The sequence below is a fragment of the Apis cerana genome, linkage group LG4, assembly GCF_029169275.1.
Source record: "Apis cerana isolate GH-2021 linkage group LG4, AcerK_1.0, whole genome shotgun sequence".
Lineage (NCBI taxonomy): Eukaryota > Metazoa > Arthropoda > Insecta > Hymenoptera > Apidae > Apis > Apis cerana.
The window spans coordinates 11,788,891-11,814,833 of NC_083855.1; the positions used below are offsets into that span (position 1 = coordinate 11,788,891).

Genomic DNA, 25,943 nt, shown 5'->3' on the forward strand with positions numbered 1-25,943 from the left:
TTTTAAAAGCAAGGAAACAAGCTCATATTTTGATGAACATTTCATTTAAATACAAAAGAATTCTATTTTACTATTTTTCATATACAGCATTATGAATAATATCTGAATAAGAAAAAATATTTATAATATGAACGTATGTATAAGTAGATAAGAAAGCATGATTTTTTTTATCATTCGAATGATTGACAAATAACTAAATATTTCCATTACTTTAAGTAGGAGTTGAGGTAGTCAGAATGTGAACTAAAATTGCAAACGCTCCACCGAGAATATAACGTACGAAATTATCACCAACTAAAGGACCCAAAGCATAAAGTCCATTTTTCGAAGCTTTTGTTACTTCATAAGTAAAATTATCAACATCAATTGGATTCGATTTACCATCTATGGATTTGTCGGAATATTTTCCAAGACCGATACCGTTATCTTTTAAATAAGACAAATCAGGCTTGTAACCTATAAATGAACATTTTTTCATTAGAAAACATTATATTATACACAGATTATATTTTTAGATTCATTTAATACATACCGATAAGTATGGCTACTGTAGAAACACGAAATGTATGTACACATCCATCAGGATCTGAAAAAGTAACTATTGGTTGTTTTTCAAATCCGGTAGTATCATTAAAATCGTTTTCATTTCCAGTAAATCCGAGTAACGTATATCCTGGTAATGCTCTGTATAGAGGATAATTAGTACCACCATCAGCCATCATTTCGTATACCTTATGATATTCAGGATACATGGAGCTAGGAAGGCCTTGTAATTTATCATAAATAGTGCGTATCTTCTCGTCATCTGGCTTGTTCCATTCGTTGGACGAGTCACGAAAGGCATGCAATACAGGAATGCCGCGAAAGCGTGCAGCCATAATTGCATCCGCAGCGCTTAATCCAGCACCAATTACTAATATCGGATTGATTACTTGTCTTTCTTCTAATTCATTTGCTAAAATCGAATATTTTATTAGTGAAGATTAATGCAATTCATTAACACATAAAGCTTAAATATAAAAAAACAAAAAGAAAAAAAAATAGAAGCAATTTGCATACCTTGATGTTGATCAATCAGGTGATCTAATCTCAATTCTAATTTGTTTAAGTCATGTGTTATCCAATCGGGTTGAGAGTTTTCACCAGGTATGCCTAACTGATTTGATAAATCAGTTGTGCCTGTGGCAAGAACGACTCTTTTACATCGATAACGGAATGGTTTTCCAGTTTGTTTGTCAAAACCATCTACTATCCAATTATAATCTTTTTTCTGGCAATTAATATCCGGATCACAGGCCGTTCTCACCGAAGTAACTATAGTCTCGCTGGAAAGCAAGCGTCCACGTTATTAGCATTACACGGAAGATACGATATGATTCGCGAGCATCTGAACTAAATTGGTATGTGAACCAACCATCGAAAATATTGTTCCAACCTCTTTATGCGTACATAGTCTTTGTAATAGGCAGCCACTGTACCAACAGAAATTCTGCTAGCTGTCTTACACGCATTTGGTTTCTCATGAAATGTATAATATGATTCACTCTCTATTGAATTTGTGTTCCGAAATTGTTCGGACTCGATCAACATCTCCCATTGTCTTATGTCCAAATCGGGCAACGACATCCATCGATTCAAGCTGATGGTTAATACATTTGGATCCATCGACTAACACATAATCAATTTATAAATTTTAAATTGAAATTGTGCATTAAAAAATATGTAAGTTTTATCTAGTAAAAATAGATCAAAAATTTGTTCGTGCGTGCGAAATATAAAGACACGAGAAGAAAGGAAATCAATCAGTTCTAATCTTTTGTTTTAATTTTATTCTTGCAAAAGAACATAAGTAGTTTTATCACTTTATCGTCACTATTAATTTAACTTTCTCCATTATCATTACTATAGTTTATCTCTTGCTAATAAATATATTGTTCGTTACCTGCCATGAACCACCGGGTTGACCTTTACCGAGCACAATGTGATCTATCACTTTATGCTCAGGATGTTGGTCAACTGATTTCCAAGTAAGCAAAGATGGAACATCGAGGCCGGCATCTACACAAGGATGTTGAAGTTGATCCATAAGAAGAGCCAAAGGTCGACCACCGATTCTACCCTCCAACCCGGAAGAAAGACATTCGAGTTTGCAACGAGTACTGCTCGCTAATCCCCTTCCGCCATCTTTTTCATCATATCCTTTTGATCTGACATCATTCTGCTGCCATTGATGATTAGTTTCACTCTCTAATTCTTGATTCGCCGTATCGTAACACTCTTCGTTTCCAGATCTTGTGCTGAAGTGTAGTCTGGCTGTGAGCATTTCATCCGCGGGATGTGGTTCACCAGTGTAATATGGCCAATTTCCAGCAAGCATGAAAGAAAGACATATTCCACTTGGTCCGTTTCCTGAACAAAATAGATATTATCTTATAATTATCTTGTATATATTATCTTGTTTTCTTTCACAATCTTTCTATTTGTACGATATATTTGTAATTAAAAAAAAAATTCTGTAGTTAAAAAAAAAAAATGAAAGAAAACTGCATTATTGTGTAAAGATTACGATAAAAAATACAACTGTAGATTCGTTCAAACGAAGATTAGATTATCTTTGAAAAATCTCTCTGTCTCTAGTATATAAATTCCGCACTAATAAATATTAAAATATATACCTATAATAACCACATCCTTATAAATGACATCGTTGTCACCGTCGCTGTCACTCTCGTCGCAACAATTTTGCATCTTTTTTTATTCTGATGTATTCTTGTTTAATTGTTTAATTATTCAAATTAAAAAAACTGCAACAAATACATACTAATAATATTCTATAAATATTCTGTTTTGTGAAAAAAAAAAAGAAATGAATAAGAATATATCGAATCATCGTCACTTAACTTTTACAATATTTAAATTAAATAAAAGAATTAAAAAAAAAATGAAAGAAAAAAAATAATGCAAAAAGTAGCACGATTTCCGCGCTCATACATCTATGCGGCAGTATATGTTGAGCAAATAAACATGCGGTTGCTATCATGCGATGCGCGTTGCAATCTATGATATAAAAATTGAATTTACCACGGGAATCGTGCGGCATAATATTCATTACAATCGGATACATGTTACAGTTATTTGAAAACTTATCGCAATTTATTCTAAAAATAATAATCAGAAAAAAAATATATTTCTTTATTATTACGTTTGATGTAACTTTTAATATCATTTATAAAATATATATATATATGCACATAACATGTTATATATCTCTCTCTCTATATATATATATATATATATATATACACATAGAGAGATACATAACATGTTATCGCGTTAACAATTATAAAACTTTCCATGCAATTTACAACACAACATCAAAGATTTTTATCGAATTGCTACGTCATTAAGTTTCATTAATGTAAGGTCATAATAATCTTAGTATATCTATGTACATATATTGATTGATTCTTCGAAACATCAAAATTTTTGTATGTCTTTATTTTTAATTTTTATATTTTTCCAGCTAAATATTTTCTCATATATTATATTAAATAACATTATTTAATACGAACACGTGGTCGCGGAGATTTTTAGTTAATTTTGTTTAAGTTACTAAGTTTGTTTTTATAATAGCTTTGTATATAAATATATATTTATGAGAAAAATAGTTTCATTATTAAGACTAAATCATAAAATTATAGATAAGTTTTATTTGTAAATAAATTATTGTAAATAATCGAAGAATATTTAATGACTTACTCATCATATGATAGGAAGAAAAATTATAGATAAATCTTGAAACGAAAGAATTACGTGTTAGACTGATTAATCAATTGCGTAATAATAGATATTTAAGTAAATCTAAAATAACTTTCAATTATGCATTTAAGTACCGTAAGTTTGCATAATACTTTTTTTAAAATCAATCTAGAGTGAACATGTTGTCTATATCTAGATTGTAGTTTAACAAACTCGATTCTTCATTGTGACCAACGATTGGAATGTGTACATACATTGGACATTGCAAGAAAGTCAATATTAAGAAGAATGTACAGAGTCGCGATCGATATTCAGATAGGAATGCTCAGATAGGAATACTTATACAATGTCGATTCAATTTAAATTCGTAGTATAACCTCGATTCAAATTGATGTATTACACGATTCATATAGTAAGACAAAAAATGTATTCGTACACTCTTTAAAATAACTTTTTTGGATTAAACGATTTGAATTTTTTTTATAATTAGTACACTGGATAATATGTAAAAAAAATTTTTTAAAATTAATTGATCGAAATTCTGAAGAGAAAATTATCAGATTATGATTTTTAATTTTTTTATCTGAACCTGTTTAAATATGAAAATTTAAATCATATTTTTTCTAGATTCTAAGAAAGTTATATACATATATAAAATTTTATCAAAATTAACATTATTCTAAACGATCGAAAATACTGAAGATTCGCAATTTTTTATAACTTTTGGCTTATAACTATACTTCGAAAATTTTTAATTCTTTAATATAGTTTTTTTTATGCATCAATCGATTTCGATTTTTGATTTTTATGAATTTTTTATTTTTTTTTTTCAGGATTTCGAGCAATTTTTAAAAATAATTTTTTTTTACACATTATTTACTAAATTAATTTTTGTTTAATATATAATTTAAAAAAATAATTTAATATATATAATTAATAAATTTAAGTATAAAATAAATATAATTTAAAAAAAATTCAAGTTGTTTGATCAATTTTAAAAAAATTATTCTATTTTAAAGAATGTATAAATATTTTTTTTCTTATTGTAATCATTAAAAAATATAACCGTTTTATTAGATTAGATTCTTTGCGATTTTACAGAAATCGATGAATCATCATATGTATGGATCTATTATAATATATGTTGATCTATCAACCGACCATTCAGAAATCCAATAATAAAAAATTCAAATAGGTTGAATAATTCATTTTTACTTTTATATCTCGTTCATTAAAATATATTATAAAAAAATTTCATATATATTAATTCTAATTTTAATTAATAATATTTAATAATACTTTTAGATAAATCATTATACGTGATTAAACACATGATAACATCAAATAAAAAAAGTATAGTTGTAAAGTTGCATCATAATAATCTATAGTTTTATAATGACAAAGCATAATTATTATAATTCGTTATTATCATATTTATAATATATACATTACATTGCAGACTTGAAAATTAGAATAACTTGATAGTGACATGGTGGAATGGAATGGAATGGAATGTGAGGGAACGGAAGAAAGAAAAAAACAGACAAATAGACAGGGGAAAAAGAAGGAAGAGAAAAGAAGATGATGAAGAGAAAGAGGAAGAAATGTGGGAGTTTATGGGATCATACAGTTTTAAAGAATGTCACTATTTATATCTATTTGTACGTGGTATAAATATATTACCTATGTAGTAAGTATTAGTGAAAAACGTACCAAGGTTCTGGTATACACTGACAATATTCTCTTAAATATTTATTTTTACTCACAAGTAAAATTGCAATCGGCTCCTACCAGAAGAACGGTCGGCGTTATACTGAACCGTGAATCGGTTGCGCGTTTCTTTTCACAGAAACAAATTTTCTGCTAGAAGGTTGCGACACATTGTGTCACAATTTTATCTCTTTTTTTATTTTAAATAAAAAATAATAACATATGATTAACACGGCAATAGATCAAGATTAAAGAAAAAGAAAAAAATATAAATTTAAGTTATATAAGAAGACGAATTGTGTATATTGTATGTGTATTTTGCATTTTTTTTTATTCTATTCATGTATTATATCTTTATCATAATAAAATCGATTTTCGATATAGATGCTTATTATATATTATTATATATAATAATACAATATTGATTTATATGAATATATAATCCAAACATTACTTCCAAAGCTTACTTATACTAACCTAAGCATTAATCTGCAAAATTAATGATTTATGTTTGCCAATCGAAATCGGTAGAAGGTCGCATAATAAATTACTTTATTTTTTATCTTTCTTTACATATAATTCGTTGTCTGTTATTTGCGTAAAACCGGTTACCCCTTTCACCATTTGGTTCTTGAATAAATTCTATAGTAACTAGTTAACAGATTTTTTACAGATTTTACATTATTAATTTTAAATTAATTCTGCATTTGCTTAATTATGATTACATTTTTGCACATATTCAATTGAAATTTTGAAATCACATTAGTCGGCATATTACTATAAAAATTAATTAATTATTATACCGATCTTTTTTTATATCAGATTATATATATTATACTTGTCACAAAAATTGAACTTTTATAAATTAGCCATTGTTGAATATATCTTTTTAACAATTGAATAAAAATTTATATTTATATACATATATATAAATATAATATAAAATATAAACTATATATTTATAAGCAAAAATGCTATTCGCTACTAATTTTATTATATATATTTTTAAATAATTTTATAAACTAACTTTAATAATGATAAATGAATAATAATATTAATATATTATATTTTATTATATTTGTTATATATATATATTCTACATACATAAATAATGAATCTACAGATTCTCTTTAAAATATATTTATTTAAAAAAAAAATCAATGACATTAATAATAAGTAATTTTCGAAATTATTATATTTCATAAATAATAATCATTTTATAATAGTGATATTACGTGTTAAATTTTATAATCTAATCTTAATTCTAAGTATTTAATTGTTTGCTGTATTTAAAAAGTTTTATTTTTTATAAAAATTTTATATACGATTCAATTAAACGTAATTTAAACATATAAATAATTGAAATGAAATATTATATATAATATAAATGTATATTTTATAACAATTTATTTATTTCTAGCAAAGAAGAAAATTACAATTTTAATTACCTGTTTTCCTTTTCTGTATAATCGCAGCATTCTATTTAATCTGGATTACATATTTTAGTCCGATACATTGTGTAGAAATTTTGTTGATCGATGTTTTGAACACATCCGTGACCAACGATTATCTTTTGTAGTTTATTATGAACACTCTCAAGTATCATATTCAAGCAGTTTTTGTTTAGTTGATTTAAAAATTTATATTCAAAGTTGCTTTGTATTTTTCCTTCTAATGTTTCTCTCCTACTTTATAACTTAAAAATTTATTTATTGAATTGAAAAAATTTTCACACATTCACTATTTTTTTCTTCAATATAATCACGATTAATATTTTTAGTTTATACTAAATATTATATGTTTAGATAATCTATTTGACACACCTTATTGTTGCATCGATTTCCTTATTTTCATAGGTTAGGTATGGTCCAGCAAATGCTAATATCTTACTATGGCGGCAATTTTAAAATTAAAATTTGAAGCACTTCATTCTTATTTTGCAATTTATTATTGCCATAATTTAAAATATTAATGCAATTTGAATTAAGTAAATTTTTATGTACTTATTTTTGGTTTAAAAAAATCAAAGACATTTTATTATGATGTATTTATGGTGAAATACTAATAAATAATGTAAAATGATATAAATATTGTTTTACTTCGTGAAAAATATAAAAATTTTGGAGAATATAAATTTATGTCGAAAATGAAAAAAACTAATAAATTATAGGTTATTATTATAGAAAAATTATTAGCTGTAATAACAATTGCAATAAATGATTTTCATTTTTCTTTTCTAAGCGATTTATATAAGGAACGTAATCATATAGAAACATATGATTTAATGTCAAAATTTGATATTATTCCTATAATATTTTTATTAAAGTTAATAATAAAAATATTATTTTAAATGAAATTATTAATTTATTTCCATAAAACATTAAACATTTATTATTTTAATGTTATTTGTTTTTGTTATAAAGTATAAAAATAATTTGTATGTTTGTAAATTTGTAAATAATTTATTAGATACATACAATTTATTATTTATTGTTTAAATATTTGATTACAATGAAAATAATAAGATTTAGAATACTTAATTAATTTCTTAATAAAAAAAATTGAATTAATTTTATTTAAATGAATAATATTAATTACGATATGTATCATATTATCGATAGTTTATTATTAAGTGAGTATTCTGTCGAATCATTTTACGTGCGAAAAATAATTTATCATTGTATGCTTTAATACATAAAGAAAAAAAGTATATTATATTTATTTAAATGTTAACATTTCATTGACAAAGTCATTATTATCACGCCATAATCATTATCGTCAATGATAATATTGTCTTAATACTGAAAGCTGTCTAAACAATTTCTAAATATTTATAATTATAATATTAATCATTTAATAATTGAGTTGCAGGATCAGTAAGAGGAATATAAGAAACTTGCATTAATTTTTTCTTTGTGATTGTACCATCTATGTTTTTATCTACTTGTACCAGATCTTGAAACCTTTGAAAACCTTCTATAGCAACAACTGGACAAATTAGCCGTCCACCAGGAGTCAGTTGATCTATTAACTGGAATATAGAAGAAACTTTATTTACAAAAATATATTTACATATATGTTCATCTTTAAATACATTTTGATACCTGTTGTGGTAGAGTTTCCGCTGCTGCTCCAACGTGAATCGCATTGTAAGGGCTGTCAGCAGCATATCCCAATCGGCCGTCTCCCACTAGGCGCATTTATAATGACCTGTTGTTAGTCTTTGCTCTATTTTTACATAATGCACAGCAAAGTCACGCAGTTGGTGGACACAGTCCTGTTTGATTCTTCGTGGCAAGGTACATACCTACTCCACGTTGGTGGATTACGAGTATTTTTTACTTCAATACATTTATGTTATTTTCAAATTCTTGAATATGTGAAGTTTTCAAATGTTGTAGGAAAAAGACCATGTATTGACAAGAAATTCCTTTTTCCTTTTTCCCGACACCAACTATTCGTGAATAGAAGTTGCAACGTGTTTATAGTTTCGCATATTCTTACCTACAAATTTAACGCGTTCTTCCTGGATGAAATGAGGACAATCTTCGCTTACGTTTTTCGTAGAAATTTCTATTAATTCTGGAATATGATCGATTCCGATTACACAACCACGTGAACCAACCATGAATGCCATACATGCAGTCAGGTAACCAGATCCAGATCCAACATCCAATGCTTTTGCTCCATCGAACAATTGGTCAGATAGAATAGACAAGGCATATGCATGCTAGAAAAAATTTTTTTTTAATTCTAAGAAGATATATTTATAAATATCTTCAAATAAACCAATTCTAAGGAAATTTAAATTATTTATTATTTGATATAAATTATGTAAGCTAAACATAAAAAATAATTCCATAAAAAATAATTTATTAACCATGTGAGGGGCACTAATAGTAACATTGTAACCAATTTTTCTTGGTTGATCAAGATACGGATTTGATTCATGATAATAGTTTCCTCTATCTACAGCAAGCATCGCAGCTTCTGCTCTGTCTGTTGTTAGAATACCTGCTTCTGTAATATGATTTCATAATTAAGTTTTACATAAACATTTCATAAAACTTACAAGTCATTTTAATTTATATATACAAAAAAGCCTTTTACCTTTTAATTTGGTTACCATTTCTTGGTTTGTAGTTCCACTGCAATGCCATGCCATGTTCCACACTATATATATACATTTTTATATACATATATATATATATGAATACACAATGTTGAATTTACAGAATGTATATTTTTCAGAAAACAATAAATTATTGTAAGAAATATATATATAATAATTGATAGAAGAAAAGTTTTATAAAATAATGTGAATCACAACATTATATTTAAATTCAATAAATATAATAATTAACATAAATATTATAAATATTTATAAAACTTTTCCAATATATTTTTTTCAAATTAGGATATTGTTCAAATGAAAAAAAATGTTTGCAATATTTCAATATATATGAATATACAAAAAAAAATTTTATATAGGTTAAATTTGAAAAGCTCAAAATACGGATATCAAAACATTTTTCTTAATATATATAATTTTTATTTTTAAAAATTATAATATGAAGAAAATTAAACTATCAAAATATAAGAATATTTTATTAAAAATATCTTCTATATTAGAGAAAATTAATATAGTATACATTCATCAATTTAATATGACTATTTGCATTTTGAAGAAAAAAAAATCGTTATCTTGATCTGTTTATTAAAGTTCGATAATACTTATTTAGAAGTCGAATCACTATTTTCTTTTTTTTTTTTTTTACAAAATGGTAAATTGAACACAATTAAAATACAATTTTGTTAGGTTAAGTACCTTTTTTACCGTTATCTAGTTGCGCCAGATACGTTCTGACGTATTTAAGGGTATACATGTTGCATCTCCATATATGCATACTTTAAGTTTTATATTAATATTAATATTTAATATTTTTTATAAATATTTTTTTATAAATATTTATGTACGCGTTTGAATCTATAATTTTATATAATATTTTTAATATAAAAAAAAATATAAAATATTTGATAAAGACAAGATATAAAAAAATAAAATTATAATTAAATAAAATTATATATATCATAAAAAAACTAAAAAATCTAATATAACAATCCAAGCAATAATCAAAGGATTTCACTATGATACTTCAGTATGAACAATTAAATAAAATTATATATATCATAAAAAAATTAAAAAATCTAATATAACAATCCAAGCAATAATCAAAGGATTTCACTATGATACTTTGCTAAAATGTCATTTCGATTATTAGAATTTTATCTATCATTTAAAAATTGCAACATTTGCATATGCAATCGTGATATTATCATAGTATCATATGACAAATTTGAACATTTATAACTGTGTAAAAAAAAATTAATATCTATAATACATAGCATATAAATTAATTTAAAGCCATTCACTTTTGTATACAGGTAATCTGATGCAAGATCGTAAATTAACTCCGAGTTATAAGTCCGTAACATATATCTAGTAATAAATTATAGTCAAATAAGCTTAATTATATTGAAATGATTTTAAAAAAAGGTGGTGTATATATATATATATATATATATATATACACATAAAATAATATTATTAATAAGATTTAACATAATTTTTGTAATTTTGTAAATGAATATTTATAGATTGTGTTTATATCTAGTCTTGAACAATTAATAGTTTTTATTAAATTTTTATACTTTTATATTTTATTAAGAATTGCATTTGAATTTGCGGAAAGAATGAAGAAGCAAAACAGAAGATGAGAAATGACATACAAATGTATGACTATTTGTTGAGTAAATATAAAATAAGGGAACGAGTCGAAAAAGATAGATAAGAGGACTATTCAGTTCTCGTTTGAGTTCGATAATGAGATAATTATCCATTAGTATAAATTAAATGAAAGATATAAATTTTGGCAACAGAAGGGTAGAAGCGTATGGATAAAAAAAATCATTTATTAGAAAGATCAAATAGGATCAGAAAGTTTCCTAACGGTTAAAATTTGGGACAAACATTGACGACATTGTAACAAACCAATTAAATGGAAAAAAAGAAAATAAAAGTATAAAAATTAAAATACAAAGACTAAAAGGAAAAAAATAAATAAATAAAAAAAATGACTGAAGTGAATAAGGTTGATGACGAGCCGGGGAAGTATCGACAACTTCTTGTGGCGTTAATCGGTGAGTATTGTTGAGTACATCGAATACTCTCAAGTTGAAAGAACAAGGAGATATAAGAGAAATTTATCATAATAATTGTAATAATAAGAAAGTTTGATTTTTTTTTAGCAAATATCGCGACTATATCGCTTGGAACTATGATAGGTTGGCAGTCACCTATAATACCTCAATTACAAACTGAAAATCCTCCAGTAGGTGTTAGGCCTATGACGGACGAGGAAGCATCCTGGGTAATTGGAATCACATGCATATCAGCCGCTTTCACGAGTTTGACAGTCGGTACTATAGCGAATAAATTCGGGCGTAAGGTGACTGGATGTTTAATGAGTTTGCCACTTTGCGGCTGTTGGCTATTTACTATCTTTGCAACAGAACACGTACATTTATATATAGCACGTTTCTTTTCGGGAATATCTGGCGGAATGGTATTGTTCTTGGTGCCAATGTATGTGTCTGAAATTGCGTCCGATGGAATACGTGGCATGTTGGGTAGTTTACTAGTATTCATATTGAACGGAGGTATTCTTTTGGCATATGTAATCGGTACTATACTTTCGTATCGTTCGTTTGCAATTGCTATGCTTATACTTCCGTTATTTTATATCGCATCGTTCGTTTTTGTACCGGAAACACCTGTATATCTAATACGACGTAATCGAATCGACGAAGCTACTAGGTAAGCGCGTATAAACATTTCGATCAAATTGACACGAAATGTATTGTTAGAATATAATGTCTTTTTCATTTTTATCATATCCCTTACAGATCTCTGATGTGGTTTAGAGGTGGACACGTGCCGACTGTAGAGAGAGAAATATTGCGTCTGAAACAAGAAATAAACGTTTCCGAGCAAACAATTAAACTATCAGATCTGTTTCGAGATCGAGCAACGATTAAGGGACTTTTTATTACTCTAGGATTGTTTGCTGGGCAACAAATGGCCGGGATATTTATTATGGTAAAGAAATATTTATTTTATGTTGCTTAATTTCTTTGTATTAACATATTTCTTTCCTTCACAGATAAGTTACACAGAAACCATATTTAAGATGTCAGGAAGTTCATTATCACCAAATGATTCGGCGATTATTGTAGGTGCCATTCAAGTGTTCGGCTCGTATTTATCCACGATTTTGGTGGAAAGAGCTGGTAGAAGGCCATTGCTTTTAACGTCTTGTTTAGGGATGGGTATATGTCATTATACCATTGGAGTGTTTTGTTACCTGAAAACACTTCAATACGATGTCAGTCAATTTAGTTGGATTTCGATCTTAGCCTTGTCCATTTTTATGATTAGCTACGGTTTAGGCATGGGGCCAGGTCCGTACATAGTTTCTTCGGAAATACTTAATCGAGATGTTTCAAATGTGGTGATAACGATGGGAATATTCACCGCTTGGGGCATGGCATTCGTGATCGTTAAATTATTCCCAACTATAGTCGATTTGTTAGGTATAAACGGTTGTTTTTTCCTTCTCGGTAGCTTTTGTCTGATTATCTTTGCATTCCTTTTTATAATTATGCCAGAAACAAAGGGTCAGCCACGTCAATTAATCTTGGATCGACTTAATGGAATATCTAATGTGTTAGACAAGACAAAATACGTTTCTTCAAATGATATTAAAACTATACCGAAACCCGAACTAATTTGAGAGCTAATTGTAAATAACAAATAATCTGATACTCTCATCTAATATTTTTTTCCTTTGATATTCCGAACTCCTACATCAGAAGAGATTCAGATCTTGTTAAAGTATATGGTTGCATAACACTAGGCATATAACAGAAAAGGAAAATGAAGGAATCTGTAAAAGAGATAAATTGAGATAATTGTCGTTTTTACAATTAATTCGTGTTGCGTAAATACTCAATGGAATAAGAACTTTGTACATATTATTATTTTATATATATCTTGTTTAAAATAAGTCCAAGATACAACAATCTTATATCTCCTATAATCTTATAGATTTTGTTTGTACTTTATATAATAATCATAAATTATATATAACAATCATAATTAAGTTATAAAACAATATAATCATTGAACCTTTGATTGGTTCTAAATTTTCAAAAAAAAAAGAAAAAAGAAAAAAACGCACGTGATGTTTGATAAAAAATTATTATTATTTATCAATCATCGTTTAACCTCTGTCGTACACTCTTATTACTAATTTTTCGTTTTTTAAATGTAGCCGGTTTTCCATCCTCATCGCTGTCAGCTGTATCAATTTGCGTTATAGTCTTTTCCTTGAACGTTCTTTGTATGGAAGGTGGTTCTGTTTTTTCAAAGACAGGTAATTGCAATTGTTTCTGCTTTGGTAATTGAAAATCGATTGGTTTCACTTCCCTGAAACGGAAAACATTCATCGGACGTAATTTCATTTGCTAATTTATTTAACAGAATCTTGATTTATTTTCACCTATAAATTTTAAATATTAATTTCAAATATTTACGTTTTTTGAACGGTCTGCCACGGCCCATACGGATGAGATTTTATCGGAATACTGTAGTCCCGTCTGTACGGTCGGCTCTCCTCTTTGGTCTCGGTTTCCGTTTTCTTCTCTACGTTTTCCTCCGTTCTTGATTGCGCGCTACGTATCTTCCTCAATTCCTTCATCCTTTCTCTCTCGGCATTGGCCCGTTTTTCTTCGAGGATATCCGCGTTCGTAATCGCTTGTTCCTCGTCCAATTGCCTCAACAATTCTTCTTGAAGCGCTTGCTCTTTCGCCTCTTCTTGCTGTTCCGCAAATGTCATGTATCCCTCCTCTGGCGGATCCCAAATGGATTCTGCCGCACAAAATGTACATGGCATGGATTATATAAATTAACGAATACGAGAGACGAAGATAGATTATTACTGAACGAGAAAAAGTTTTAATAGACTCACCGTTAGTTTCTATGTTCCAATAATACGTGTACCCTTCGGGGCTGAGAGCTTCGTACCAAAGTTTTTGAACGGGTTTCGTAGGGCGTTCCTCTTCCAGAATTTTCTTTCCCTTCCCTTTATTACTCTTCCCCCCTTTGCTTTTTCCCTGATTCTTGTGATCACCTCTTTGTTGAGATTTCACTTGATGCGACGTTGCGTTTCTCGCCAGAGTTGGATCACACGGATCGATTTCCTGAGGAAACTGAAACTGTTAAAATATCTTTCCGTTATAAATGTTTTCTTGGCATGGCCGCTCGGCCAGACGAATTATAGTTCGTTATAACGCGATCGATTTTATCCATCCAAGTCCCACCTGTTGATTTTCACTTTTGAACCTAGGTTGTGCTTCTGGGGCGGCTGGAGGTACGCGATTGAAGCTCGCCACCTGTAATGTATTTTCTTTCCTTTTTTTTTTCAAAGTATTTCTATTAATACAAATATTAAATAGGAAATTTTTGAGTACCTACGTCTTTTGTTTCTATTCGATTCATTTTCTCTTTGATGATCGTGTCGGCGGTCATGTCTCTCGTGTTGTTTTCTACGTCCTTCAAATACGCAGCCATAGCTGCCTGAATGCAAAGATATACATACGTATAAAAAGAAGGAGAAGGAGAAAAAGAAAGATCATTTTAGATCATTTAGCAAATTTGAAAAATTAAATGAAAATATGATGAACGTACGTTTTCCATTTTCTTAATATCGTCTTCGATCTTTTTGCTCTGTTTCGCCTGTTTCGCGCTGTTTTTATGTATTTCTTTAAGCCGTTTGCTAACATTTTCCTTGTGTTTCTTGCCACCTTCGTGAAAATCGATACTAGGTTTATTGTCAGCGATCCAACATTTGCAAAAATCGCAAAATTTACGACCCTGAGACTTCCAGTAGTCCGCCCTGGAACAACATATACGTTCGATGCACTATTTTCTATATTTCGTTCGTTTATTTATTCTTTTTTTTTTGTATACTTTCAACGATTCCTCATTTCTATCTTAACTGGACGGAATGCTTAAGAAAAGAACGAAGGATCAAAGGATATCTGTTGCAAATCATCCGACAAAAAAAAAGGGAATAATTTTCCAATCTAAAAGAAATATCGGATTTAAAAAATTTAGCTTTTACATATTTTTCTCTTTTGCAATAATTTTTTCATTTGTTTCAAACAAGGAACCATCCTCCTTTAAACTTGTTAAACTTTGACGTCTACCATTAACGAATCAATCGAATGTTTTCGAGTCATGCATCGAAGGAAATCGCAATTCCTTCAACAATGCCACGTTATGTCAATAATAGAGCATGTATTAATAGCGGCAACGTCGTAAAAATAGCTAAAGAGAAGATTAGGTTGGCCAACTGAGTTAATCGTCTGATGAGCCAATTGGTACCTTCGTATTTTCTTTGTGTTTAAATATCCCCTCTCCTTAATATTTTTCTCGACGAGTTATTGTCGAGCGTTCTTAATAGACGGGCTCTTTGACCACTCTTTGAGAGTGTGGTCTTCGTCCATCGATAATCTCTTGCTCTTTCTTCTCCGATCATGATTTTCCGATTGAATGAACGAGTTTGTTCACGCAGCGAGGTCGAGGGCGAGGGCATAAAATCCCTCCAGACTCGAGAAGATCCATTGGCACGCGAATAGAACGAACAGGCACGATTCTCGTAATCGGCCAACACCAGAGTATATTTTCGTGCTTACTTTTTGGCACGAGTGTTCGATCGAGATTGACCGTTTACATCCAAACCGGGTGGAATATTTTCGGGCGCGAACCGCCAATCACCGTCTACCGAAGGAAAAAACGAAAATTCGGTTCCCTTCTCCCCCTCCATAGGGCGAAGAGAATATGACGATTGTGGGGGCGACACAGTTGCTCGAAGTGTGGAAGCAGTCACGTGGACGCATGGGGAGAGGGGAGAGCGTGAGAGAGAGAGAAAGAGAGAGGACAAGAAATCGAGCCGTCGCAAATCAGAAATATCTTTGATAAATTTCAGAGGTAAATAGGTAGTAGCCAGCCAAAAAACAATTGGCACCTAGAAAATGTAATTTTCACGATGGCGACGATGCACTAACGGTCACGCCCTTAATTTTACGCAACGATTTATTTTTAGGCAAAAGAGAGATGGAACTATCGGCTCGTATCTGTCGTATCCATCATAAATATTGTTCACGTGTTCACATGTCTAAAGAAATTTGTGCTCGTGTATATTTAAGATCCTCGTTACGAAGTAACGATGAATCGCTAACGTTTCTCGTGGTAGGTTAGTCCCTTTGAAAATTATTCAATAATTTGGTCAACGATTTGAAAATATATATATATTACACGACGACGTTCCGAACGTCGGGGTTTAGTTAGATCGTTTTATAGCTCTCTTACAGCCGAGCGGAAAAAAGGTTCATGGTTTGTTCTAATTTTATCTTGGAGGGTTGTATACTTGTGTTCGAAAGGCGCGTCTTGTAAACCGCATTCAACATCGATACCGTGACTTTGCGGCTTGTTCTTTTTTTTTTTTTTTTTCTCTTGCTACTATATTCCCAATGAATAAATACGAATAAAGCGGGTTTATCGTGGCCGAGCTATCTTTTTGCTTATATATATATCACAACGAAGATCCGCAACGATCTATACGTGGTATAATATAGCACTATAGTTCCAACCAAGTCGATACACGTGCGGTGAGGTGATCGCACATGTCATTTTCATTAACGATCGAACATCGCGATATGAAAATTCCGATAAACTGTTTCCAATGTAGTCCAACCGTTTCCAAATATCTCTGTTAGGGAAATATGTTCGTTTCGCAGTATTCTATATGGTTCGTCTCGAGCAGCCCTATATGTGAAACATTCTATTATGTCTTCTTACTTTTTTATTCTCTCTCTCTTTCTCTCCTTCTTCTATAGAGCTTCCATATAGTTTTTCGATTTAATGCTCTTATTCCGTTTTAATCTTTGGAAGAGAGAGAGAGAGAGAAAAAAAAAGGAAAAAAGAGTTATGATTTAAACTCGACGAGGAGGATCGATGTTAATTATTGCAGAAAAAAAAATTTTTTTTCATACAATTCGTCAGGATGACATTATATTTTTCGTATTTTGTGTATTTTCACGTCCGATATATTCTCTTTTCATCCTCGAATCGTGGATGAGAATAAAGAGAATCGAAAGAAAGACGATTGATCCATATGGTATTCGAGATAACATAATCATGAAACAACGATCGATGCTATTTTCTCTGGAGCTGGTTTTCGTTATTTCTGGAAAACATTTCGGCATCTGGTTCGTTAAACGCGAGTTTGAACCGCTTGAAAGCCGAAATTACCGGTCGTAAGAATGCCGGTTTGCGCGAATGTACATCTGATTAAATTTTTTTTTTTTTTTTTTTTTACAATGATTATTAACGAACGGATTATTAATAGTACGCAACAGTTTTTAAATCAATTGCAACGCTGAATATGATCGCGTTGAATTGGATCCCCCGTATAAGGGGGAAGGTTGATAAACATCTATCAGGTATATACTAATAATAAATTTCTAAAGGGCCGCAATGGACGAGTTTCCATTCAACGGAAAGTCAAAAATAATCTCGAGTAAGTTCGTGTCTGACGATCGAATTGTGTAATCGTGGATCGACACGCGTTGAAAGCAAATCATTCTGCTAGAGACCATTAAAAAATAGCGCAAGAATAAGTCGACTATAATAATATGTATAATAATAAGAGTAATCAGATAAGATAAGAATAGAAAAAAAAAAAGAATAAATATATGCGTAAAAAAATCAAGCGAAAAGCAGCAGATGGTCGACAAGAATCGATGGAAAAAATTTGACGGATCGTGTTACCGTTTAAAACGACTCGATTCTTTCCCCTCATCGATCGCGAGAGATAACACAATCGAAATGTTAAATGAAAATATTATTTTATTTGCAATGTTTTCTTACATGTCTTGTCGCTCACGCATACTCACATACTCACGTACGCACAAATAGTTGTTCCTTCGTAAAGGTGTAATAAAGTATAGGTAATACGCGATAATGGAAATTTGTTTGGTAGCTTTGACTAGGCTGAACTAAGTTGGTCCTTTGTGATGACTGCGGTTCCGTTTGCGTTGCAACACGGTTGTAACGGAACGAGAAAAAAGTAAGAAGAAACAAAAAAAGGGGATATAAAGGAAGAAAGGAAGGAAAGAAATATCGGATATTCTAGAAGAAACGATCCTTGTTGAATTGAAACGTAATGTAGATTAACGTGAAAATAAAATAGATAAATTAACGAAATGAACAGACAAACGAACGAACAAAAACGGATATATAAACGAATAAATATTCATGCGATATGTACATCGCTTCGCGGGATTCAAAATCTGAAAATTATATTATATTTTTCAACACGTTTATTTTTGAAAGAATATAATTGCCCATCGAAGAACTGTCGAAACGCGTAACGATACGATGAAAAAGTCTTGTAACAAAGATCGTATACTATACACAATTTTTCTAATCGGTTCATTTTGGACCCTTGATCGAATAGCTAGATCGAAGTTTACACAGTATATATATCATCGAAAAGTATTCGAGGAAGTATTTATAAATATATATTATATATATATATATATCGATAGAGATCGAAAAATGTGAAGCGTAGCGTCCGGTCAAAATCGATCCATGAAGATCGAATAAAACGTGAAACGAGATTCATTCTTCGAAGATCGACCGGCCGATTTTGTTCGACACGAACACGTACCCGACGAATGCAAACGTTTCTTCACGAGAAAGGGGAAGGGGATAATTTTCTTAATAAAAATTTCACAGAGAGGAGAGAAACGAAACGAAACGAGAAAACGGTTATCGGATAATATATATCGCCGTATACGTATAACAACGTCGTCCTCGTCCTCGTCATTTCTAAATATTTTTCTTGCCGGCAGGGCAACAGCGTAGATCGTACAGATACGCCGTGTACAAACCATTTTTCAATTCTATCGGTCTAAACATCAGGTACTTGAAATACTATCGTTTACTCGACTCGTTGGGAGAGAGGGGGGAGAAGGACAAGGAGGAAAAAACGCGGTATCGCGCAACGAATAAGCAATATTTAACGATGACTATCTAATACTCGGTAGAAATCTGTGTGTATATCGAACGGATTCGACGTATAATAATTAATATATCTCGATTATGCGATGTTATGCCGCTTAGACAGATATACCGTACGAATGGACAAGGAACAGTAGGAGAATTATTATAACATCTGGAGAAAAAAGCGGGAGAGGAGGGGGAGCAAGTATGAAGAAGTAAGCTAAGTCGGGTAATGGTAACGGAATGGAAGAAGGGAATGGGCCGAAATGGTCGTAGAATGGAGGGGGGAGGAACTCTCGTTAGGATCTCGTGAACGCGACCGTTTTTTGACGCGTTCTTTAGTTTCATCATCCTGGCGACGTTTTCTTCTGCTTAGTAAGCTCCAGAAGGATCGGATAATGGAGGTCTGGACAATATTCCTGGCTGTTCTCCAACAATTCCAGATGCCTCGACCAAATCGTAGCGTCGTAACGATCTATTTGTCGCGCGACGAAACCCCTCTTTATCGCCGCTTCCGCAAATTGTTCGAAAGTCGATCCCCGTCTAGGCGCCATCACCAGGGCGAGGCCATCGTTTGCCAGCCAGCCGTAGATCGTCTCCACCAAATCGGAGCGAGCCTCGTCGAAGAAAAGACAATCCGCGCACAGGATCACGTCGTACAGTTTTTCCGTTAATTTTGCAACATCCTTGGCGCCGCCACTCCAGTTCTACCGGTAAAAATTCAATTCAGAAATTCACGAAAAGTTTTCTCTCCCCCTTTTTTTTTTTTCTTTTTTTTCCCTCGAACGCTTCGAAGAACTTTCGATGAAAATGCAAATTCTCTTGCACTTCGCCGCAATTATCTTGGCCGCGTGCGAAGATACGACGACGACGATCACGATTGCGATCACGCGAAAACAGGAAAAAAAGAAAAAAAAGAAAAAGATCGATTGGAATAGCAAACGAGATCGTCGTGATCGTCGTGCATCGAATAAATACGTGGAAGATTATCGTATCGAGAGAATCGCGTGCATATCGAATGATTCACGGTTCTTCGATAAACGGATATGCGATAGAAAATAGAAAACTAGCGTGGCGGACAATCGTGGCGGCAAGTCAACTGGAATTTATCCTTCCTTCGCACTGGATGGAGGAAAGTGCGCAGGCGCGTGATGCGAGTGAGAAGGTTTAAAAGCTCAACGTACGAACGTACGAACGAACGAACGAACGCACGCATCATCTCTCATTTGCTCGCGATAGAGAGGCGCGCGAAACGCGTAACACGCGAGAAGAATAATTCACCTTGACTCGAAGAGCGTTGGGATGGGGATGTAGGAACGGTCTGACCGATCTTGCTGCCCTGATCGCCCTGGCCGCTTTGGCCCACTGTACCACGCCGCACTCGACGAAGTCGGACATGCCGTTCCTAGATATGATTCGTCGCACGTTGTTCACACTGGTCACGTTCCCATCCGTGAGCGCGATTTCCTTCGGGTCGCAGTACTTGGCGGCGAGCACCCCCGCCAAACAGCTCATACCGCCACCGAGTTCGAGGACTCTCCTGTTCCGACAAAGGTGCCGATTTTTCAACAAGTAGTAAGCCAAACATTCCTCCGACGGCCAGACGCATATGTTTCCCGTATTGTTGAACCCGATCAACTCGTTCGCCGTGAAGTTCCTCTTTGTTCTCCGACGTATCTCTACGGTGAACAACTTGTTGTCCAAAACGGTCGAATATTCGTACCAAGCCGCCAACGTGTCCGGATCCGCGGTGTTGCTCTCCAACCGATTGACTCTCAACAGATCGAAACTGGTGAAACGACGCACCGATATCTCGTTCTCAGGATCTACGGAGATCGGTTCCGAGACGGTGCCGATCAACGCCTTGGCAAGGATGCGCCATCTTCGTTGGGCGGTGCTTCTCTTTTTCCCCTCGAGAATTTCGTTTGAACTCTTCTCGGACATTTTTCACCCGTTCCGGCGCGTTCCATCGAACGCGCGTCTCCCTCGATGCAATGGGGGATGCTACGAAAGGAGAAGGCGTTTCGTGGCAAGGGCGAGAGCACGAGGACGATCGTCACCGATCCGAGCGTCTATCCGCTTCATCGTAACGCGGCCGATGCAGACTCCGCTCGTTGCACACTTTTCCCTCCTTTCCTCCTTTTTCTTCCCCTTTCCTCTCCTCTTCCCTTCCTTCCAGGCTTCGACGAAAATTCGCAGGCGGAGAGAAGCAGGCAACCTCAGGAGCGGGAACTCGTCTCCTTGTTGGCCGTTCTACGGGACGGGTGAACGAAGATGAACGAGAAGAGACACGGGCCGAGACTAAAAGCGCGAAGCCAACTTCTAACTCGCGCCACGCGGATACCGAGCGTTCACCGCGTCCGTTTCACGCCTGCGCGCATCCTTCTGTCTGTTCTATCCGCTTTCCATTCCGCGCAACTTCACCCTGCCGATACACTCCCCTTTGTCTTCGTCTCCCGCCTCTCCTCCCATCACCCACTACTCCCCCTGATCCCCCCCTTTCACTCATTACCACTTTGATTCACCACCACCGCGGGGGTCTCCACTCTTCTCTTCGCGCTCCTTCTTCTCCCTTTGTTCCAATTTTGTTTTTCTATCCTCCCCTCTCCCCCCTTTATCCTTTCGTTTCTCTCGTCGAAAAAAGAAAGGAAACTCTCGCTTTTCCATCTCCGTATCACTGTCACGTACATTTCTCCATGTACATTTTAGCACATCTCTTCCTTAATCTTTTTTCCGATTCGAAGGATCAATTGGACGTACGATATACAAGCAACTCGGGTTAACGAGTGGAATATATCGTTTGAAAATCGGACGGCGCCATGTGTTCAATGACGCTCTGTTACTCTGCGACAACATATCGAGGTTACGACAAACGTGACGCTATTCGTGGCGCTATTCCGGAAAACTGGCAAATAATACCGGAGGCAAAGAGTTCGAACGATCGTATCGAGCAAAAGATCGTGCACGATACGAGAACGAGACGTCTCGTTCTAAAGCAGTTTCGAAAGCTTGTATCGATGATCTTTCATTTGAAACAGTTTTCGTTTTTCCTTTTTCCTTTTTCGAACGAATATACGATAACTGTACAAAAATTGGCATCTAACGAACATTCGATGTTTTATTCGATATCGCGTCGCGAGTACAGTTGACTTCGCTTTCTTACAGTCTCCTTCTGTTAACTTTCCTATATATAATAAAAAGAATAAAAAGCATAGAAGCATCCCTTATTCGAATAAGACGTAAATTCGCGAAGGTATACTTTAGGGGATATATACCTAGATCGAGGTTCGATACAATGCGGGCAAATGTTCTATTCGAGTTGTTTGGTCGATTTTATTCAGTTCACCCGCGACCGATCCAATTTACCTGAAACGAGACAAAACTTTTAACGGTATTATTACGTAAAACGTAACGCGTCTGTTGAGAATGTTTTGCAACGTGGGACCATTGTTGTACGATGGTTTGCTAGTTAAACGATTCCTATCTTTTGTTTTTTTTTTTTTTTTTTTTGATTATCGAACAAATTGCTTATCGGGACGATAATTCGGAATTTAAACTCGTTTGAAAAACGAGAAAGAACGATAGCTCACAGAGATACGTCGATAAACGTAATCTCGCATTCCCGTTTTTCGCTATCGTCCAATTTCTTTCGTAGCATTCCATCTTACGTGATCGAAATGGATTATTCGCAATACGATGTGAAAAAAGTTTCGTTGCATATTGCTATAATTTATAGCCAATATTCAAGCGAATTCAATTCGTGTATTTTCGGTCAATCTTGTGTAATGAAACAATTGGCATATATTGATGCACGTATGGAAGTAAGTACTTATTATGCTTACGCAATTGTAAAGGACAGCAAGAGAAGAGAAAAGAATAGGCAATGGTGAAATATAATGGAAGAGTATATACATAGATTGAAAGAAAGACAGAGACCGAGAGGTCCGTTGGTTTGTACGTAATCTACTTTATATTGTTTGACACGAATAGAAGTTGGTGACAACGATACTTGTGCTTTCATTCAAATACGAAACCGATAGTCTCTCTTTGCCAGGACGAATATAGAATTTCCTCGTTTCTTGCGAAAATGCAAATTATCCGATAAGATAAATATGAATCAAAATGATAGGTTTTTAAAGGCAATTCACCTTATATTTATTTTCGAGTTGACGAATTCAATATTTTTTCAATATTAAAAACGTTTTTCTATAAATGAATATGATGATTTAAAATATTTGAATAATAGTATCATAACGATTGATTATGTGTAGAGATATTTTTGATTATAATTGTTGATTTTTTGGCATAATATAAATCACGATATTCATAAAATGCAAATATGTATACGTCATTTTTTAAGGAAATCGATTAATGGCAATCATGGCTACAATCGTAAAAATAATGTTTCTCAAAGAACAGCGAATGATGTGAACCGTTTTAAATCGAAGAGGTTGCCAGTAGGAGTGGTGGAACGATTTCGCGCTTGCTTTTCAATGTAATACAGTAATATTGCGGCCCTCCTGGCAAGCCATCTCGACGCATTGCGTCTAATTTGATCGAAACTTGAAACTAACTCTAAGATATCTAACCCTTATTCCTACATGTCCGAATCCACAGACGCTTTTCTTTATTCTCTTTTTTCTTTCATCGAATTTTATTTTTTCCTATCTTTTCTGATTTATTTTTGTTTTACTTTAATCTCTAATATTTTGATTAAAGTAAAAATTAATTCTTGCTTCAACAAGTTTTTTTATTTGTTTCATCAATAGTTACATATAAATATTTATTAAATTATGATTCCATTTCTATTTCTGTTGTTATTTATTTTATAACGATAATGAGAAGAAATAATCAATATTATAAATGTATTTAGTTAGTTATAATTAGTTATAGTTAGTTGTATCATAGGATTCTAAAAAAAATATCTAAAATCTAAACTAATATTATAATTCATATTTTAAATGGTTTACTTCACAAATAAAAAAAATTTTCTCAAAAATTGATGGTACAATTTATTGAAAATATAAATTTTCTATTCAATATTCTATTCAATAAATTTCTATTCAATATTGTACATATTGATGCATATATATATATATATATATATGGAGTGATAAAGAGAAAGAATGAAAAGTAAAAATTATATGTCAGAACAAAGACATTTAATGTCCAATATTCGCATAAATAAGTAATAATATGGAATAATATCGATGTAATCTTTATTCTATATTTATTTATTTATCAATAAAAAAAAAATTAATATTTTTTCTAATAAAAAAAATGAAAACGTTGTTACGTTTTTTTTGTTTTTAACAATATTAAAATGAATGTTTACTATAACAAGTATTCAAAATATTGTACACAACAATATACTTACATATTTTAAAACTTGAAGAAAAATTTTTAATGCCACTTCATTAATTATGAACAATGAAATACAAAGATTAAACGAAATTCGAACTGCATGGAAATCTAACCTCAAAATAATTTAATACATTCACTCGAAATATTTATGCGTTCATATATCTCATTCATATTGTATATCGTTATAATTAAAAAATATAATTTTTAATATAAACACTGTACAAATATAAATATATTGGTATAAAGATTAACGCAATGAAACACACACAAAAACAATACTGTCGATAGTGTAGTAATATAAACGATCAACTAACGCTATCTGAAGGTAAAACATTTAAACATTGATGACAACGATGACTTCAATTTATTTACTTTTGTTTTTCATAATAAAAATGAGGTCATTGCATCGTGATAAAACAGTATAAACATTAATATTTAATGAGATTTTATAAGTTATATTCTAAAATATCAAAATGGTATATTCTTTATAATTTAGAACAATAAAAGTGCAAAAATTGTATTCAATTCAGTCATAAAGTACAGACAAGAAGAGAAGGATAAAAATATATCAATGCCATTTCCAGAATGTTGAAATAGATTAAGAAAAAATATCAAATAATGGCTAATAGAGATAAAATAAAAAATTATTTTTGAGACCATCTTTTGAATATCAAATATATCTCTTTAAACAATCAGAAATGATTCTCATTAATTCTTATTTTATTTTAACCTGTTTATTAATAATAATCATGTTATAATAAATATTATAATTAAATATAAAATGTAACACTTTCGTTATATTCGTTTATTAAATATTTTATAATAAAATATTTGTATTGCTTTTATAATTTTATTGAAATTTAGTTTCATTTTCAATTATTATTAACCAATTTTGTCTTACATAATCTTATTACCAATC

The 25,943-nt window shown here is 31.8% G+C and overlaps 4 protein-coding genes across 14 annotated transcripts; 1 reads left to right on the top strand and 3 right to left on the bottom strand.

Annotated features, from left to right (window-relative positions):
* Nucleotides 1-44: 44 nt before the first annotated feature.
* Nucleotides 45-7,339, bottom strand: LOC108002246 (oxidative stress-induced growth inhibitor 1). 7 transcript variants are annotated; one of them, XM_017063826.3, is made up of 7 exons: nucleotides 6,918-7,339; nucleotides 2,676-2,804; nucleotides 1,943-2,409; nucleotides 1,415-1,668; nucleotides 1,060-1,325; nucleotides 533-955; nucleotides 45-456 (listed from the first exon to the last, which is right to left on the bottom strand). In XM_017063826.3, the coding sequence occupies exons 2-7, from the start codon at nucleotides 2,746-2,748 to the stop codon at nucleotides 212-214; spliced, it is 1,728 nt and encodes a 575-aa protein (XP_016919315.1). In that variant the 5' UTR covers nucleotides 2,749-2,804; nucleotides 6,918-7,339; the 3' UTR covers nucleotides 45-211. The 7 variants fall into 7 exon arrangements, with proteins under 7 accessions (XP_016919315.1, XP_016919325.1, XP_016919307.1 ...); XM_017063836.3 differs by lacking the exon at nucleotides 6,918-7,339 and adding an exon at nucleotides 5,526-5,652; XM_017063818.3 differs by lacking the exon at nucleotides 6,918-7,339 and adding an exon at nucleotides 5,473-5,599.
* A 564-nt stretch (nucleotides 7,340-7,903) lies between these two features.
* Nucleotides 7,904-10,940, bottom strand: LOC108001771 (protein-L-isoaspartate(D-aspartate) O-methyltransferase-like). Of its 2 annotated transcripts, none has more exons than XM_017062966.3 (6): nucleotides 10,298-10,940; nucleotides 9,580-9,642; nucleotides 9,350-9,489; nucleotides 8,974-9,199; nucleotides 8,574-8,659; nucleotides 7,904-8,500 (listed from the first exon to the last, which is right to left on the bottom strand). In XM_017062966.3, the coding sequence occupies exons 1-6, from the start codon at nucleotides 10,374-10,376 to the stop codon at nucleotides 8,315-8,317; spliced, it is 780 nt and encodes a 259-aa protein (XP_016918455.2). In that variant the 5' UTR covers nucleotides 10,377-10,940; the 3' UTR covers nucleotides 7,904-8,314. The 2 variants fall into 2 exon arrangements, with proteins under 2 accessions (XP_016918455.2, XP_061930257.1); XM_062074273.1 differs by lacking the exon at nucleotides 10,298-10,940 and adding an exon at nucleotides 10,204-10,286.
* A 391-nt stretch (nucleotides 10,941-11,331) lies between these two features.
* Nucleotides 11,332-18,863, top strand: LOC108002112 (facilitated trehalose transporter Tret1-like). The gene is made up of 4 exons (XM_017063593.3): nucleotides 11,332-11,670; nucleotides 11,779-12,346; nucleotides 12,436-12,628; nucleotides 12,693-18,863. Exons 1-4 carry the CDS (start codon nucleotides 11,604-11,606, stop codon nucleotides 13,320-13,322), a joined length of 1,458 nt encoding a protein of 485 aa, XP_016919082.2. The 5' UTR covers nucleotides 11,332-11,603; the 3' UTR covers nucleotides 13,323-18,863.
* On the bottom strand, nucleotides 13,554-25,871 carry LOC108002122 (calmodulin-lysine N-methyltransferase). 4 transcript variants are annotated; one of them, XM_017063613.3, is made up of 7 exons: nucleotides 25,038-25,871; nucleotides 15,278-15,485; nucleotides 15,065-15,166; nucleotides 14,911-14,982; nucleotides 14,559-14,805; nucleotides 14,125-14,458; nucleotides 13,554-14,017 (listed from the first exon to the last, which is right to left on the bottom strand). In XM_017063613.3, coding segments are annotated over exons 1-7 (1,182 nt in total). In that variant the 5' UTR covers nucleotides 25,040-25,871; the 3' UTR covers nucleotides 13,554-13,800. The 4 variants fall into 4 exon arrangements, with proteins under 4 accessions (XP_016919102.2, XP_016919094.2, XP_016919111.2 ...); XM_017063605.3 differs by having other exon boundaries at nucleotides 14,911-14,996; nucleotides 15,061-15,166; nucleotides 25,038-25,364; XM_017063622.3 differs by lacking the exon at nucleotides 14,911-14,982 and having other exon boundaries at nucleotides 25,038-25,333.
* Nucleotides 25,872-25,943: the final 72 nt, after the last annotated feature.